The 19,335-nt window shown below is 40.4% G+C and overlaps 1 protein-coding gene across 4 annotated transcripts in view; it reads right to left on the reverse strand.

Moving 5' to 3' along the window:
* The window catches only part of dnah9 (dynein, axonemal, heavy chain 9), a 159,836-nt gene that overhangs the window by 98,956 nt on the left and 41,545 nt on the right, over positions 1-19,335 (reverse strand). For all 4 annotated transcript variants that reach the window (XM_044102455.1, XM_044102458.1, XM_044102457.1 and 1 more), the window contains 9 exons: positions 16,021-16,177; positions 14,582-14,686; positions 7,283-7,440; positions 6,965-7,103; positions 4,765-5,052; positions 2,479-2,689; positions 2,256-2,383; positions 1,949-2,057; positions 787-934 (listed from right to left, as the gene is read on the reverse strand). In XM_044102455.1, coding sequence (XP_043958390.1) covers positions 787-934; positions 1,949-2,057; positions 2,256-2,383; positions 2,479-2,689; positions 4,765-5,052; positions 6,965-7,103; positions 7,283-7,440; positions 14,582-14,686; positions 16,021-16,177 — 1,443 coding nt within the window. The remainder of the gene's footprint in view (positions 1-786; positions 935-1,948; positions 2,058-2,255; positions 2,384-2,478; positions 2,690-4,764; positions 5,053-6,964; positions 7,104-7,282; positions 7,441-14,581; positions 14,687-16,020; positions 16,178-19,335) is intronic.

A 19,335-nucleotide genomic window follows, 5' to 3' on the forward strand; every position in this document is an offset into this window, starting at 1 on the left:
TTCTCTTTCTTAGATCGTCACTGAATTTCTTGGACTTTGCTTTTCTTCTGAGAACGTATTAACCCAATAAGAGGTTTCAAAGAAATAAAATTTATTCAGTCACAATCCAAAAGCACATAGGCATTGGCCTCGTCAAGCTAAAGCACATATTAGAAACATCAGCGATACCTAAAAATAGGATATGGTGAATATATGTTTAAACTTCATCTTGTTTGTAAAATTGAGACTTCATATGGATTTTTAAAAATCTATAATAAGCTCCAACCTCTGCATTAAGTAGTTTTTTTTTTTTTTAAATCATAGCAACAGGATTTTAAAACATTCTTCTGCCTTAGATATAACACCAGCCCAAATTATGACAGCCACACGCCTTGACATTATGAAAACTTTTCCCCAGAACTCTTATCTTTTTTTACAGAATTCACAAACTGAACAAAAGCTCTGAGAACCCAAGAATTTTAATCATGTACTTCCGAAACACCAGATGACAAATTTATGAGCTGTGGTGCATATTTAGAAATTTTTCTGAGCACAATGCATTCATCCCTCCCCTGCTTCCTGTTGTTTGCTCCGGCAGCAACGATGATGAAGGTGTCAGAGGATGCAAATGGTCCTTGTACAGAATGTAAAATCACATCCAGTTCTTTCTGAATCACTCCCCGTTTGCTCCCCCCCGTCCCACGCGCCCACTTAACACACCCCTCCTCCCTTTGCAGTGTCACACAGGAAACTCTTGTGTCAACATGACAGTGAGCGCTTCCCACCGACTCAGGAAAACCACGGTACCTTGACTTGAGGACATCCAAGCAGGAGGGGAGATACTTGTCGAATAAGATGGTCAGGTTTGCCTTCTCGGATTGGACTTCCCTCTTGTCGATCCAGCTGGACACCTGTGGGCTCCACCCAAGGTCTGCTGGATTTATGTACAGAATGCCTGGGTGGAGGAGTGGGCAAGAAGTGAGAAGTGCCACATGTTGTGATTAAAATGTATGGATGAACATAATACTTTTGCCTTGCAAAAGTATTACTAGTTTTCAGATTTCCTAATGTAATAACAGCAACATTCAGGGTGATTTTATATAATTGGTGGATAATTGTGAAATTGAATTTCTTTTTCTCAAATAGAAAAATCAAAGGTAGCTTTACATAAATAGCTTTCAATAAAAATCTAGTCCAATCTATTACCTTGAGAAGTCATGTAATGAGTACATATAGTCCATCTGTGCTCAAATTTAATCCCGTTGTCAAAACAAAACAACCTGTTAGTTAAATAGCCTCCATGGCATATGAAGGAAGCCATTTTTTTAAAAAGGAAGCCATGTTTGTGATTTCCAACAACAGCAAGTATCTGGAAGTAGATTCTCAGACCAAATAAGAACAAAATTACAACTTTAAGTTTGTGTAACACTGGATATCTGTCTGACAGATTGGAAGTGTTACACTTGAAATATGGTGTTGGTGGGATCATACTGTGGGGATGTGTTTCTACAGAAAGGGCAGAGAAAGTATTCAGAGTTAATAATAAGATGGATTCTAAGCACATTTGATGAGTTAAAATGGCTAAATATAAAAGCATTGCACCCTTAAGTTAAAGCATGTGTTCTTTTTCTTCTACTTCTCAAATAAACACTACTCTGTGATGGTCAATTATGTCAAATCCATAGACAAAATACACTTAAAATTGGGTTACAGTGTGGTATGGTTGTAGAGCAGGCTTTCTATGTACTCTATTCCGATTTCTTAAATTAAGTCCCATAGTGCCCTGAAATATTTACGGAATACACCTAGATTTGGTCATACTGAATGGTAATGTGAAAAAGTTTGACGGTTATGAAACTTTTGCAAGGCACAGTATTTTCAGCTCATCAAGTTTCGGATTCAATAAGAAATTTAACTGGAAAAGGTGGAGAGAAGCAAACGTGGAAAAGGTATTCATAAGCTGCCGTACCTGCCCTCGATACAGTAGCAGGAGTAGCAGTGCGAAGGTGGCTAATCTCAAACACCAGCCTCATGGTGGGGTTCAGAGGGATGCGCTCATTACTGGCCAGAGTCAGCACCTAACAGACAGAGAAGAGGTTCTGTCACACAGCATGTAATCACGGTGTGCCACTGGAAAAGTTCTGTCTATTATTAGATCCGGTCAGAACAAGCAGCTGTTAGTGATGAGTCAACGCTAATTTCTGAAGCTCAGAGCTCATTTTGAGTCGATGCAAAACAGAAAATTCAGCCTTTAAAGACGCATAATTTCCTCACACCTTGTTGTCATCCATAACCGTGTTGAGTGACTCAATCCACATTGGATCAATGTCTCCATCCAGAACAATCCACTTAGGCCCACTGTGACTAATGTTGGCCAGTTCACGCATTATGCTGGAGAAGAGCCCTGTGAGAAGATGAGTTCACATTCAGGGTATTCAAGGCATGTCATTAAACACTTAGCGCTAATCAAATCCTCTTTCTGAAGGACATGGTAATCACCATCTTTCCACTCTCTGGTTGCCGGGTTGATGATTCCGAAGAGCTCGTCATTGGTCACCGCCTTCGGGTTGAGGTCTGCCCACACGGGCCGACGCTTCATGTTCTGATAGGTCCGCTGGAGAGATCTCATCACCTGACTCTTCCCGGTTCCCGCATTCCCGATCACAAACACAGAGTGGCGGACGGCCAGCAGTTCCTCCAGCTGCACCACCTTAACACACACACACAGAGAGAGAGAGAAAGAGATTACAATGAATGTCTATTACCAAGCAATCATTTTCAACAATAATCCAGCATTTTATTAAGACCGTGGTGTTCATACTGCTTAATCTCACAATTAAGCAGCGTGTGCCTCACTGCAAATGTACAGCCTTCTTCCTCTGAACATGATGCTGACAAAATGACAGCAGGGGGACTTCTAAAAACATCAAGTGTCAAAACTCACATTACTGTATAATTAATGTGTCATTCATGTCTGTATCTGACATGGAAAGTCACTCGTTGAAAGGCCACTGACTGAATCAGGCCTGGTATATTAACATAATACACACGGATACAAGTAGATTACTATAATTAACAGTGCACACTGCATATGAAAAGATATCCCATCAAACCAAAACACAAGATTTTACAATTCAAAGTTCCAAATTTACGAGAAAAACTCATTTAAAACCGTACAAGTCACCCGGCTGCCAAAAACAAACAAGTCAATCCTCGGGAAGAATTGCTAAATATGGATGGTGTTTTGTGCACATGGAGAGAAATAATAGGTATGTGAATGATTGATATGGCAGCAGCTGGCATGTATAGTGCAGCAAGTTGGCATCGCGAGTGATTGTCAAAACAGTAGCTGAAGGTCACCAGCCAGAGAGTGTGCTTTGTGGATGCAACAGGCGACATCATCAGCATTTTGCAGTTCCACTGGGGCATCAGAAAGACGGATCTTTTTAAAAACCCAAAGTCTTTCCTCTCTCCCTTAAAAAGATGCATCTTTTGACTTCATGAATTTAATTGTGCAATATATGCCAATCTTTTCTATTTGTAGAGCAAATATGCAGTAAATACAGTAAAGACAACCAAACACACTAAACTTGTTTGCCTGAAATCCTGAGACTTCCAACAGCTGAGAGATGATTTAGAACAGAAGATGATGCCAGAATATAAGATATTCTGTACTTTTTTTAAAAATAGTCAGTTAGCCAAAATGCAATCCATCCAAGATTTGTTAGTCTGTCTCCTTTCTTTCACTCCAGTGACTGGAGTTCATTCAATCTAGCATTTTTGGTGACACCACAGAGAGAGGAACAATGACTGCATGAGAGAAAATGAAAGACAGAACGGTTTCTCTCCCAACTTTTTCTCAAACACACAGATGACTCTACATGATCAATGCCATCGACCCGGTTCCTCCTCCCCGTCCATTCAACTGGAACGCAGGCGGCTCGGCGCTCTCAAAGGCCTGGCCTGATTAGCACTTTGATCTGGGGAGGCTTGATGCTAGCACAGGCTAATGCTAAAGACATTGGGTCTCTCCTGCTTAGACTGAAATCAAAAGGTTGGGCATCCAAACAAAGACAGGAAAAGTTCAAGCTCTGAGGGTGGAAGCTTGTTATTGACCACTCTGCCATTCTCTCTCTCTCTCTCCCTCTCTCTCTCTCTCTGCTCTGTTTATTTCTGTGCCATCTCTCAGAGTCAGGGTTAAGTGGCGTGGTGCAGCGCCAGCCTCCATTGATAGAGTGTTATTATGTGATTCCCGTGTCTATTTGACCTGCGGCAGATTGCACTTATTTCCCTTGGTCCGGTGCAGTCTTGTTTCTGACACATAACTCCTTGCACGGCGTGTGTGTGCGCAGGCGTGTGTGTGTGTGTATTTGGATCTGTGTGTGACATAATGACTGGAATTAGGTCGTCAGCTCCGGCACCTGAACTCTCGTTGCAGCTAACAACCGGCTTTTGGCAATATTTGCCCAATTCATCCCGATGCTGCAGTCCTGTTTGACACTAATGTGTATTTCTCAGTGGAACATTATGACATGAAGAAAATAGCTTTTGGAGAGAACCAGGATAAATCTAAATGAAAGCACTGCAAGTGTAATATCTGCCAAATTGTTAAAGATGAAACTTACATTTGGGAACTATGTTTGTACATCTCGGACAGCATATAATTACATTTTCCTTCACATATAGTTTAGTGTCAAACTTCCCAAAGACCAATATTTTCTTTTAGGTGTAATTAAAATGGAAGCATCAGCAGCATACACCACCATGGCCGTTCCAACTATGTACCTTGAGAACAAAATTGTCATCAGGCTGCAACTTCAGGTCCAGAATGGATTGCTTTACATGCTTTTCAAAGTCCAGGTCTCTCTTCCTGGGGACTTCCAAGGAAGGAAAAAGGTCTCCGATCAGGCCCAAGAAAACAGGCATGTCCTCAGTCACGATCTTTGGGATGTTGAAATCTCTCAGAGCTCGCATGAGTACTTGGTCCTCAGCTCGCCCTGGGTCTCCCCTTTTCAAAGATCCAGCCACCACCAACACTGACTTGATGGCTCGGAGGCCCCAGTCATAGTGGTCCTGCAGGAAAGGCCAGGGGAATGGTGTAATTAGATGAAAATGTATGGATTAGATGGAGGCATAAGGTGGATAGTAGCAACAAGATACACCAAGGTGTTAAAACTTATGGCTTATCCTGTTCCTACATTCAAACATAGTTTTATTGAGAAAGAATGTGTTACAGTGGCCATAGTATACAATAACACAGCTCTCACTCTCCCCGACTACCAGTCAACGTTTAGAAGGCTATAAAGCTAGTTTTTGTATTTTACAAGATAAATTCAGTTTTTTGGAAAGGTTTTTTTGGGGGGGAAAGAAATGAAAAAGTAGTAGCGAAGTAGCGCCAACCGCTCACCTTTCATCAAGGTAATGTGGACTTGACCCGCTATGAGCTGCATAATTAGCCGACTGCAGCTAGCTAGCCCCACTTATTACCCAGGCAATAGCAGCTTGTTAACCTCCCAGTGTGGCTATTTAAAAAGCATGAAGGGTAGAATACTGTATTCCAATTAACAGGAAACATTTACTTGAAAGCCACTTCTGGCCTTCTGCAAATCATTTTGTTTCTCCCGCTCAAAAAGGCGAGTATTTCAGTGTCCCATTTCTGAAGAATAGCCAAGTTTGTTACGAGTAAATGGACATTTTACCTGAATAGAATATTATCACGCTTTGGGAAAAGGAAGCATAACAATTCGTATTTTAATTCTTTCTGTGACTGCGGAAGTTTTACTCTAGGTTATAATTCTTTAAGACATCTTTGCCAGAATTAATTTCAACCTTAATATCTAATGTTGGTTCATTTGCTCCAATTTTGAAAACTATGTGATACAATAACCTAAATCTTTATAATTCTCCTCAGAAAGATAAGCAAGAACCAAAATACTTGGAAGTTTCTGTACTTTACATGACATTTTGCACACAGGACGCATAACTCTCTGAGCACACTTGTTTTATAATTAAATCAGAATAAGTTCTACAATATCAGATTGCAAAAGTTATGTTTCACAATTCATTTGACGCATCTCTATCATGTTAAACTAACATTTATTAAGCAGCGATGAGAAGAGTTGAAATCAAAGAAAGGAGACTCAGACAGAGCAAACAGATTCAGCCAGTATGCAATATAAACCTTGCTTGAAGCCGTACATCTGTCAAACCACGGAGAAGAGAACTGGATCCTGCCCAAACTTCAACTTCTAACTTTTTTAAGTTGTTAGCTTATTTTTTTCAATTCAACAGGATAGTTCATTTTAAACCTTTTAAAATGTAGACCTCGTAGTATCATGTTGAGCTAAGTGATAGGGAAAGATGAATTTCCTTCTCGCTTTTAAGCCCTAAAGAAATTTGGCGCAGCTTTCTTAGCACCGCCACTTCTTTTATCCACAACCCCAAGAAAATCTTTGCCAAAAGGACACAGGAAGGACGACTTTCCTTTCTGTCAAAGCAACGTGGAGATATGTTTAAAAAGTGAAAGGTGAAAAGACATCTACATAAAGAAATTCATTGATGTTGTGTTTCTTAAAAGTAGTTGCGAAAGCTGAATTTGGACCACATTAAACAGGCAAACAAAAGTTGAACAAAACTTGGCAAACAAAACTTGAACTTTGCTTAGGCTAAAATTGGACAGGATTAGCTAAATCCTATTAATGTTAAATTTCCTAAGATTGTACTGCACGAAATGGTGAAATATGTAAAGCTGTAGATAACTTTGTAATTTGACATTCTGGGATTTTGCACAAAAGTATAATTTTTAATATGTATATTCATACAATATATATATTTTTTTAAACCAAATAGTTTCTGTGTGACAGCCTGAAAAATCTAAGAATTACTGAAGAGGCCATTTATTCACTTAAATTAAATGGTACATGCAGTAACAATGTTAAAAGGTTCTGATGTCTTCCAGCCAAACCTTGAGGGCAGAAGGTAATACCTGCTTGGACAACAGCTCTTTGCACAGTGTGTAGAGGGTGATGAACTTTCTGGCGAGAATCCGGGCATTTACAAAGCCTTCAGCCACCAACATTATCTCGCAGATGAGCTCAAAGTCTGGAACCACCATAGCACAAGGTCTGTGGACAAACACACAAAAAGGCACCATGCTTTATTTTTTGGTCTTTCAGCTCCTATTTCAGCATTTAAACTATCCAGAACTTCATTAATGGCTTCAGTAACCAAATAGGATTTACAATCTGATCTTATGGATGTCATCCATAGAGAGTGGGTGGTCTTAGGATTGGTTTAGACTTACCTGAAAAGAGCCTTGAGGTTCTCTGGAAGCTCCGTTCTACCGGCGTAACCAGGATTCATTGTGATGAAGATCCCGACTGAAGGGCAAAGATTCACCTCCTCTCCCATGAAGTTAAATCGTTGCTTCTTATAACGGATGGCATCTTGGATGCTTTTAACCTGCATGCACAGCCGATGCGAAGAGCGAAAGACAAAACACGCAATTTTTTCATCTCTAAAAAAACTGTCTATATCGGTCACATCTATTGTGAAAATGATGGTCTGAAGGGTGACCCTGTGCTCCCATCTTACAATAGAAACTAAAATCTGAGCTGAGGTTGTTTCTGTGTAGATTGTTAAGTGCTTAGATTTCTTCTCACAGACCAATTCAATGAATGATTGTCTAACTGGAGATTGTAGTTCCTTTTAAGTTTATGTCCTTGTATTTGATACATTGTAAGAATCGTTTTTCCCCAACAAATACTATGTTGTGGGAGCTGACTACTCCTTATGAGGTCCAAAGCCCAGTCTCAGGAGAAGACATAAAACATAAGATCTTTATTTGTCGTCATGTTTCTACAACATAGCAAACTTGGAGACGTACTCCCAGTGATAAATAAATTAACAAGTAGTCATAATCAGTCCTTGGGGTGCAGCAAATGGGTGAGAGTCTGAAGGGGTGCAGGATGGAAGGTGGACAGGTTGATTTCACAGTTCTTGACAAAAAGCTTTTCTTAAACCAAATGCTTATTGTCTTTATGTATCTGTACCGTTTCCCAGACAGTAGCGGTACAAACAGTTTATGCTCTGGATGGGTGGGGCCAACACAACTGGCCTTCCTTTGCATCCTACCAGTACAGTCAACCCTCTCTATATCACGGTTCACCTTTCACGGTCTCGCCGCTTCACGGATTTGCATCGTGCATTGTGTTCTGCATTCTGATTGGCTAAACAGTCTCTCTGCTACTTCTCTACCTGTGTGTCAATAACGTTGTGGTTTAATATGTACACGTAGGTAAAAACAGCTTGCTAAATTTAACATAATCGATGGTGGCATGTTGGTTTATAAGATTTCTTCTGCCCAGAAGAAAAAAAGAGCGAAAATAACTACCGATAACTATGTTCTTCTCTCGAAAAAACACACCTGCACCGCGGGCTTTAGAAGACAAAAACGCTACAGAGCGAAGTCAGGATGCAGCAGCTCAGTCAGAAGGGCAGTGAAATATCCATGAATCAATATTTGTCCTACTGTACTGTATTTTTTTTTTTCATAATCATTTTTTATTTTCTCCCGTTCTAATCCAGTGACTCGGGTCGCGGTGGGGCGGCGCTGATCTCCGCAATTCGGGCACGGGAATCCACCCTCAGTTTGTACTGATGATTAAAATTATTATTTTACAGTACAGTAGCTATTTGTAAAAAATAAAGAAATAAAAAAAAATGTTTATACAGTACTTTTATTTGTTAAACAAATGTTTGGGCCTGTGAAAAGGTTTTGTTCTTTGGTTTCAATGTATTATGGAGTAGGTCATTGTATAATAATTGTAAAAAAAATAAAGGTTACTACTTCGCAGACGGGTTCTTTTTGGAACGTAACCCCATGAAAAACGAGGGTTCACTGTTGATAACTTGGAGTCCAAGTTCGGCAATTGACTCCCCATGATCCACTGGCCATGTCCTTTTTGTCCTGGACTGTGCAGTTGCCAGAGGACACAGTCATGCTGAGCCAGAGGATGCGCTCAGTCACAGCTCTATAGAACTGCTTGAGCAACTGAGCAAGGAGTCCAGCCCTTTTCAGTTTCCTGAGGAAGAAGAGTCATTGTTTGTTCTTCCTCGTCAGAAAAGAGGTGTGAGAAGTGCTGTTTTTGGGTTATGGATTAAGTTTAAAACTAAAAAATAAATTGGGTTTAGGTTAGGTTAAGGCATGTACTGATAATAGTTAGGTTTAGTATAAGTGTCAGGGTTAGTCTACAGCAATTAATGACAAAAAGAAGAGAAGTCAATGCAAAGAAAAAAAGATACTGTGTGTGGGCTTGTCATGTTTAGGACATTTATCCTTTCTAGACTGATAAATGTCAGTGACAAACATCACTTGTTTAGATCCATTAGCATACTTCATGTTCACATATTTGGTTCTATTCAAGCAATTTAAAGATTCTAAAAATCTTTAAATTTGTAGAATCTTTAAATCAGAGTATGCGCTTAATCATGGTTGACTCATGATTGGTCACATATATTTCACATATTTACTTTCAAGCTTTTTACTCTGAATGAATGTCACCATAATTTGAAAATGTCCTATTGTATTATTGAACCAATTATGTGTTTGCAATTTTCAACTAGTTGAAAATCTGAGACATTCAAGTTAGACTTGACACAGATGAGGAGTACTTCATAACAGTACCAGGGGGTAGTCCTTTACTTGGAATAAAACGCATCCTTAGTTGCTCTCAAAAGTAAACGGAGTGCCCTGGCACTGCTGTCCTCCTGTCCAGTCAAGAATAAACTTCCAGCTTACTCAATGTGTCCCACACTGTTATAGTTCATAGTGAGTCGAGTCTCTTGCTGAGAACCAAACTGGCTCATTTTAGCACCTTGTTCAGTCATTTGGCACTTCTATCCATGAGGCAAAAGCCCCAAAACACAGCAGAATAAAACATCACCACTTGCCTCCACAGTGTGATGAAATGTTTGCACCATTTCATCACACAACATGTCATTAAGACCTTAGGCTCTGAATGGGCAGAAGCAGATCTGCCCCTTCTCTGGTTCATGTCCCTTCACAATTTTGTGGTATGGACACCTGTACATGGGATGGCTTAAGGAGTTGTAGTAGGGTACTTTGCAGGGGAAAACGCATCGTAAGCTCAGTTGGCACCTTTAATACAAACACATTGTGCAAGAGAGACATACCAGATAGTCTTCAACCAGTGATGGTATTAATGAAAGAGGAGTACATTTCTAAATGGAATGGGTTCGAAAAGGATTGTTGAGCAGAAGGCCTCGTAGACAGGTCCACTGGCCAGACAGGTTATAAAATAACAGTAGTGTTTATTTAGATGCGGTAAACGTCACTGATGTATTTCCCTTCAGGATCCTTTCAGGTCCCCTAAAAGCTACTTTCAAGGAAATTTGGGGGGGACTTACAGGGTACTTTAGGAGAAATGTTCCCGATACTTCTAGAATCATAAAATTGCCAGACATTTTCTTAGTTTTTCTTACCAATGTGTATGGTGTGGCATGTGTCTCTAAATCTGTTACGACAAATAAATGGCACACATCTGTTTTAGATGTACAGAGACTTACAAAAGTATCCAAAGACTCATATTTTGTGTGATTACTTTTGCAAAGTACTGCATGTCCACTTCAGACAAGCTAGCCATCTTTCACAACGAACCCTCGGCCATCTTAGATGACATCTCCAGACTGGCTTGTAGAAGAAGGGAACAGGAACCAGAACTGGTCCACAAAACACTGGAAAATTCATGTTAAGACCTGCTAGGAACATTTGCAGCGAATTCAATTTATGGAGCAACCCGTCTGACACTGCTGATTCATTATGGAAGCAACTCACACGCTGATTGAAATAAGATATTAATTAATACAGCAAAAACTACTCTCAGCTCCCACTTATTAGCATTGCATTAATATTAGCATGTCCCACTGTCAGTCTATTACAACATATCAAATTATTATGCTGCACGGCCTAATTTTTTTATATAGATAAATGTTCACTATTTTATCACAAATATGAACGTCCTATCAAGCAGGGTTTACTGGATGGATGAGCTCCTGAGGCTCTCCGAGCGTCTAAATCATGACTAAATGAGTTATCAGGCTGAACTTTCTCTATGTCCGCTCCTAAAACTGTGAATCCCTGCTTATGAATTTAACATGCGAGTGGTTAAAGAGCATAGCGAGTCGACAGCTGGAAAGAGAAGGAACATCTCTTCATGGATGAGTAGTCGACTACAGATCGTTCAGTCATACCAACACAACAGAGAGAGGGAGGGGGGGGGATGCAAAAAACAAACTGGGCAGCTGTGGTTCACACGCATATACACCCACAAGCAAAACGTTTGTGCATTTATGTCAAATGATGGGACATAAACTCAACAGAGGTGAAAAAGATCTTTTTTTTAAAAAATTAAAAAATACATACATTTGCAAGAAGTTTAAGGAAACAAACTGAAAATGTTTGATCTTAAGGGGTTTGCTCTCTGATTTATCTACTCAAATGTAAACTGATCAGGAATGACTTCATGCCCGTCTGTCTGATAGTGTGCTTGGTCCTCTTTTGAACATCTTTGACTGATTTGTCCAAGTCACTTACATTCTCAAAAGACCTCTGAAGGCACAACAATATGTTTGTGTCTTACATGAAATCCTGCCAAGAGTATGGCATGATTTCATGCAAGTCCTGCAAGATGCTAAGCAGGACCTCCATGGATTGCATTGGTTTCTACGGCACATCTTACAGATTGTCAGTTGGATTGTGATCAGGGTAATTTGCAAGAGCAGTCAACACCTTAGATTTCTAATTGTACTCGCGGAAGGGCACACTACGCTGCTGAACAACATTCAGGAGAATGGCAGCACGAAGGTTTCCCGCCAGAATATTTCTCAGATCATATTGCATCCACTGGCTTGATAGTACATCCTGGAACAGTCAGTTCTTCGGGATGCACCCACCCATATGGTATAGATGCAAGAGTCATTAATCAGACTAAACTACCTACCTCAATTGCTCCACAGTTCAGTTCTGACACTCATCTGCCCTATTATGCACAAACTGTGCTGTATTGAATATGCTGCTTATTGAAGCAGCATTAACGTCTTCAGCAATTTAGTGTAGAGTCGCTCATCTGTTGGATCTGATCACTTTAACCAGACTTTGCTCCCTATGAGCATTGATTACCATGTTGGTGACCTACCTCTGTTCTTACTTTCAACTTCTTATTTAACATACCGACGCCTGCTTTTTTATTAAAGTTCTGCCTTGTGTCTTCTCCTCCGTCTCCTCCCCTGAGATTGGGCGCATCTTCCTGGGTCTCAATCCAATCAATTACTTGTGCACTATTTAATGATTGAGAAGCTGGACTTAAGGGCCTCTTGGCCACTAGACTGCCATACACCCCTACAGGCTTAATTGCCTCTTTGTTCTTGAACTGAATGATGTAACTTTGGTCGGACTGCTTTTGTACGGGAGAGTTGCCTTTTTGTTTAGACTTAGTTTTCTCCTGTTTATGTGCTTGTTAGGTAGGTTATGTTTGTAGGATTGTATTTTTTCTTCTGTTGGCGTTAGCCAAGTTTCCTTTATTTTTCTTTCAGGGTTGTTTTATTATGTTGGCTTGAGCTCTCCCCAAAGCTTTCGATAGGTCACTACAGAAAAGAACTTCAAAACTTGGCAGGAAATAAACACCTTAAATGCCAACCTGACTCCTCATTCACTGTCTAGATTTATGTTAGTCCCTTATGTTCCCTAGACCAAGACAGGGGATGTAACGAGATCCCACAAGAGCTGCAGTTAGGAGATGCTCTGATTCAGTCGCCCAGCCATTATAGTGTATTCTTTATAAGACCCACCTATTTTCCTTTGACAGCAAAAGTTTTCTTGCTGCCTAATATATCCCACCAACTAGGCGTTATGACCTAGTGGCATGCAAGATTTGTGTAAGTCACAATCGGCAGTCCAGGTTTGTGTAGATTGTTATAAGAGGCAGAACCTCTCCAATTTATCTTCATGAAGTCATGTCTGGCTGCCTTCTGTTTGCCTGTGTTGGTCTGACGTCGAAGCAGTCACACCACCTGTTCTTGACGTCCTGAGCAGCAGTGGAGTTTGGCCCCGTGCAATATTCACTGCCCCCCATTTTCAAGCGATGGATTAGGTGTGTGCTCGCCGAGGAGAAATGACTCTGCGTTGGCTCCACTGAGGAAGGCTGAGTGCCGGAACGGGCCGCCAGCTGTCAGAGCGCAAATTTGATGCTCCTCTGTTCTCAAGGTCTGCTCTTCCACGTCTAAGCCAACGTGATTTATTATTTATTGCACCCTGCAACACCTATTCATTCTTCTGGCACTTTAAAATTCTCTAAGTACTGTGGACTTCCCCAGCTTACGGAGAAAGACTGCTTGACTTTCATCTCTGCTTAAGAGAGACGGTGAGAAGGGCAAAGAAGTGACTGTTGGGTCTGGCGGTGAATAACAATGCTTTAGGAAGCCATCTCCATTATGTGCACTATTATGATTGCAATCAACATTATCAACTGTACATGGTTTGCTATGACAGTGCTGCACATATTTACAGATAGCGTCGAAGGTAACTGCATGCTTGATTTGAAGACACCAGAGAACCTTATGAAGCCACGGGGACGATCTGATCGATTCATTGCAAGATAACAAAGAAGCTAACTTCTGCTGAAAAACACGAAATGTGGCTGGTTGCAAAAATCTCCAGAGGTCATGCAGAAAATCCAGTGCTCTGCCTGAGAGTCTTTATTTTACAAATATGTAGTAGCATTCCGTGCTTCATTTAATGAAACCTTGTAATATTAGTTGTGTTGCACTATTTAAATTGTTTTTGCTCAATTTAGTTATCGAGTACAGCTGCTAGTTTGAGTATTTTGCCATTAAACTCTGATTGCATTGAAGAAATTTTGCTCCAATTGCTGATGTTGAAGGAATACAGTCTCTGGCCACAGTCCTAATAACACTTCTTTCAACTTCTTGCCCCATTGCATCTACAAACATCAATGTTTTTATTGGATCTTTATTTAAAGACAAAAAAAAAGGTGTTTCCACTTATATTCAGTCTTTCCAACCAGCCAAGTAAATGCTTTATAAAGGCTCATTTTAAAAAGTATGAAGACAAGTAGGCATTTATCTTGCAGTTTCGCACATCTAAAGACTTACATTTCTAATCATCCATTTTACCGTCTGGGAATCACTTTTAAGTTATGTAACAGATTAGATCTGGACTGTAACACATAAATATGGCTGCATGTGTAAGGTTATTCTGTTGTAAGACAAACCTCGACACGAGCGTGAGGTCTAACACAGCCTCTAAAAGGTTTTCTTCCAGGATTGTCCCATGTGTAGGAATGGTGTGTTCAGGGTGATTTGAAGAGTTAGTTCATTCCAGAAGCAGCAGGGCTTTTTATGCTGACGAAAAGAAAAACGATCTCTTTTGACCACAGCAAAGTCTTCCATGTTTGACTAAAAGACTTGCTAACAGCAAATGTGCCCAGGCAAATGTGCTGCAGTCGCCATATTTTTACCTCATGTAAAAGTAACCAAAGGTGAAACAAGGTAGTGTTGTTCTTACCTGTACAGCTACAACAGACAGCACCTCCACAGAGATCCTGTTAAACTCGTCGAAGCAGCCCCACGCCCCCGTCTGAGCCAGGCCTTTGTAGATGTTCCCACAGGACTGGTGGACAGACAGAGACACGAGTAAGATGGACATGACAAGTAAGCGAGTGAGCCATTCGCAGACTCAAAAGGCATATAAGACTTTGGGGGAAAGGCTGAAGAAAAAAAATCTTTGTGAGCAATCTGTTTTGATCTTGGTGGAATAGTAAATGAGACCGAAAGAAATATTAAGTTTCAGAAATGCACATGGACACTGGATACAAGACTGCTTTAAACGAGTCCTAAACTTTACTCTTGACCTACATACTGGGTTACCTGGTTTCAATAATTCTGTTTGTCCACTAGTCAAAGAAGTAGGAATACATTTTCCTGGGTAATTTCTTTATTTGTGCTAGCCTAGGAGTATTTTCTTAAAATTTGTAGTTTTTTTTTTTTTTTTTGCTTGCTTGTTTTCATAGCCATGGAGATAAATTGGGTAATTTCACTCAGCTTGGAACCATCCAAAACACTTTTGGCCAGACCTTTGACTGATAAGACCTGTGGTGAAGTGGACAGAGGAACATTTATAATTCAACTGAGGATGTGTAGCAAACCATCTACACAGCACCGTGAAAGGAAGGCTGATCCATATATATATTTATATATATTTTTTTTTTAAAAGCCTCACAATAATAAAACCAGACTCTGAAAGCAAAAACGACAACTAAAACGTCTTCCACTCACATTTTCTCTTGCCTCTGAATTCAACATGAGAGAAAGTAAACAACCGTTCAGAAACCACCTGGACTTAGAAGGAGCATGCAGCCGACTGTTGTCTTTGATTACAGAGCAAAGCTAAGCTTGTGACGCAAACCGGAGCCGACTGTGGGACTAATCTAACTGCCGTGTGTCTGTGCATTACTAAAAATGACAAACAATGCGAGGCTCTGAGTCCAGCTTCTCATGTGGTCTTCCTGGAGTACATTAGCACTTCTCTCCACTGACAACCTCCTGTACAACGCACAGCTCGGGGTGGTATGTGCCTCTGCACTGCACAAAACCCCCATCTGAGGGAGGTTGGAGCATCATGCATCTTCCGTAGCCATTCAATCTGTGGTGGGTGTGCAATAAAACACATTAAAGACATAATAAAAGCCAAAGAAGGCTGGGCATACAGGAAGGTTTTTGCAAAGAAATCATAACATGGTGCAATTTAATAATATCTCCTAAGAAAGCAGCAACTGAATTGTAAAAAAGGATTTAGAGAAGGATGTAAAGGTCAAAAGATAACTTTAATCAAAAATACATATCATTTCACTGACAATGGCCAGGAAGCAAATCAACATGCATAACGCGTGCTCCTATGAATGCACATGCACAAGAAATGCAAATCCATGGCTTGCGTTTGCTCACCTTGTAGTCCATCTGCTCAGAGCAGTTGAACACGTACACCATGACGCCGAGGGCCCGTCCCAAATCTTTGGTCGTCTCAGTCTTCCCTGTGCCTGCAGGCCCAGCTGGTGCTCCGCTCATGGTCAGGTGGAGGGACTGAGTCAAAGTGATGTAACATCTAAATTTAGAGGAGAACCGTGACTTATAAGTGAATCATCCCAAACTCAGAGACATGCGTGGAAATGCTACTCATTCAGCTGAGATTTCCTTAGATGTCTGGAAGGACTCTCACCCCATGAACTTGCATTTTGTACTGATATTTTATGTGCTTGATCAACTTATAGAAGAACGTAATGATTCAAAGAAATAAAACAAAACACATAGCTTCTCTACAAATAAAAATCTAAAAAGTGAGGCTTTAAATAAGACAATGATTGAAACACGCCAGAAATCTACCCTAAATGAAAAACAGGCAAGAAGAAAGCAGGTGTTAAAAGAAAGCCATTAGAAATCACATTTAAAGTTTAGCACCAGCCCTGTAGACGGCACAACAAATCTACAAGAAGGTGTTCTGAAAACAAAACATAACTTTTCAAGAAGAGATACACAGAACTTCACACTAGATAAAGCACCCCCATTTTGAAACATAGTAGTGGTGGCATCATGTTGTTGAGACGCTTTTCTTCCGGAGGGACAGGGGAAGTTGGTCGAGGCTGATCTAAAGGGAACTCCTGGATGGTTACTCTTTGATACACAGTTTGGTTTTTTTAGATATCTTAAACTGTAAAGGAATAGAAACATGCGCTGTGCCATTGGAGCATTGTGCCAGGAGGCGGCTCTTCCCACTTAACAAAAAAATTGAAAACGCTTTTTGCTCTCTACAATCTAACTGATCCATTTGAAAGTGACTGAACTGAGGCAAAACTGGAAAACATTCTTCTTTTTGAAGGCATTAACGACATCGCTCTTAATACTTGCCAAATAATTCTTTCCAAGCTTTTATCCACATTCCCGTAGAACTATTGGCTGAAAGTCCATAATGAATATTTCTGAATTTTGACTGTTACCCATTCATGAAGCATCAACTAACAACTTGGCAATAACAACCTGAGTTAGGAGCAGCTTCTTTCTCCATCTGGGCTTTGAGCGATCTGGTTGTGGAGATGTTTAAGCCAAGTCGAATGTGTCGCATCTGTTATGCAGCTCTCCCTCATGGGAGAGATGTCCTGGTATAGAGCATACGTCAGCGCTACCTGGTCTAAGACCCGCTAAGACTCAATGCTCACTCAGAAACAGCTGATCGAAGCTTACAGAAGAACCCAGAGACAGACTGATGGCTCTCTGGGCTCTGCCTACAATTGATTGACAAGAGGGTGTTGGGTCATGTGTTTCACTTTTCCCATCTGCGCAATCATACCAACACTCAAATAAGTCTCATCTGAAATCGGCTGGTGTGTCCAACCAAGCAGCAGCAGCTTCCTCCCTTTTTCCAATACTTAAAGTGTGGAACGTTGGCTAAACTAGCTCAATGTCCAAAGTATTAGGTAACATCTATCATAGAATGTCTCCTCTGCACTAACCATGGATTGAATCAGGACGCTGCTATGCACTAGAATTTTATACCATGCTGGTATGACTTTACCTACGAGGGTATCCCGTTTTCACATCTCAAATACAAGACTACCAAAGACCAATGGCACTGCCAAAGATGACTCTCCTCTCACAACCCTGATAAACCACACTATTAAAAGTCTGCATGTTCACCAAACTCAAGGAGTCTCTTGGACAATTACAGATTCAGAAGTGTCTGTAATTCAGTAATGTTTGACATTTTAACACAGAACAGGGATTTGGAAAGCTCAGTTTGTTTTTTTTGTCTTCATTTTGGTTTGTTTGATTTGTAACCAATGAAACTCTCTGTGTAGCCGAGCTACTCTACAGTCATTACAGTTAACTTTATGCGATGCCAGAACTAGCCTGCAGGGGCAGTGAATATTTAATTAAAAAGCAGAAAATGATAAAAGAAAACGTTTTGAACGCCATCATATATTGTTTATGTTAAAGGAAATGCATAAATGTGATGAGGTTGTCATCACATCCACACCATGACAGGTTTTATTTTATTTTATTTTTCTTTACACTTCTCTGTTTTTGTTTGTTGTTGGTTGGGTTTGGTAAAACTGCATCTGGAACAAAAAACTTGTTTGCGAAGTATACCATACACTGACAAGAGAAACCTTAATAATCACGTTCTCTACATTTTGAATTAGCAGTTTTAATACTGGAAACTGCAGAGCTGTGCAGCAGGGACTGCTCTCTGTCACACACACACCCAACACACATTGTGACACGCCCTTTGCTCTAAATCTAAAAAAGATTAATTCTACCAAAAGTACAGTTGATGTTAAATAGTTTATTATAAACTCTTGAACCGTGTCCATTTAATTGAGATGAGTTGACAGAAAAATATCCTGTTCAGATAAAACATTTTTAAAGACAAAACAATACAAACAAAAAAAATGTGAGTTCTAATGTCTCAAGTGAAGGAATGAAAGAGAGTCGCTGTGGTCCATTTTGGTTTAATTAAAAGATTCTCTATTCTACAACTTGGCAGATTTTACTGTAAGTCTGCATTTTCAGCGATGCTAAGAGAGCGTCGCCAGGTCCAGGGCCGACACTGTCTCATAATCAGGTCTCACATCGTCTTTGGGTCAGCACAATCACTATTATACGACAAAAAAATCTGCTCCTGTGATTTTACTATCCCTTAATTAATACAACCACTGAATGCTTCACCCGCAGAATCTGTCAGAACTGAAAGCAAACAGCGTGTCCATTTACTCTCATTGAAAAGCAGCAGTGAGGTGACGCAGACAATAAGACCTTTATTGATCATCAGGCCAATAAACACAATGGCTTTCCTCTAATATCAATAGAGTCATGCTTTTACTAACCCCCTGTTAATGAATGATGTATGGGAGAGGGAAATATTGGATAGCATAACAAGAGACAGAAGCTCGGAGAAGACAAATGATCCCATCTGTATACAGTGTATCATCCAGATACCAGTGCCAAGAGGCTTTATGGGCATCCATTGAAATCTGTCCAAAAACCTCACAATGAGTTGTCAGGAGGGCTGGATGAGGATGTGCTGTGCAGAGTAAGTGAAGCCAGATTGGATATGTGACAGTGAAACTTAACTAAGCTGTGACAAGGTGACTTGTTTTAATACAGTCCCTTTAAAAGTAACTGCGATAAATCAGTATTCTGGCCAGACTCATTCTTCTGTCATTCCTCTGTGTCACTCTGCGTGTAGGAGCTGGGAATGGAAACATT

Source organism: Gambusia affinis, linkage group LG20, assembly GCF_019740435.1.
Source record: "Gambusia affinis linkage group LG20, SWU_Gaff_1.0, whole genome shotgun sequence".
NCBI lineage: Eukaryota > Metazoa > Chordata > Actinopteri > Cyprinodontiformes > Poeciliidae > Gambusia > Gambusia affinis.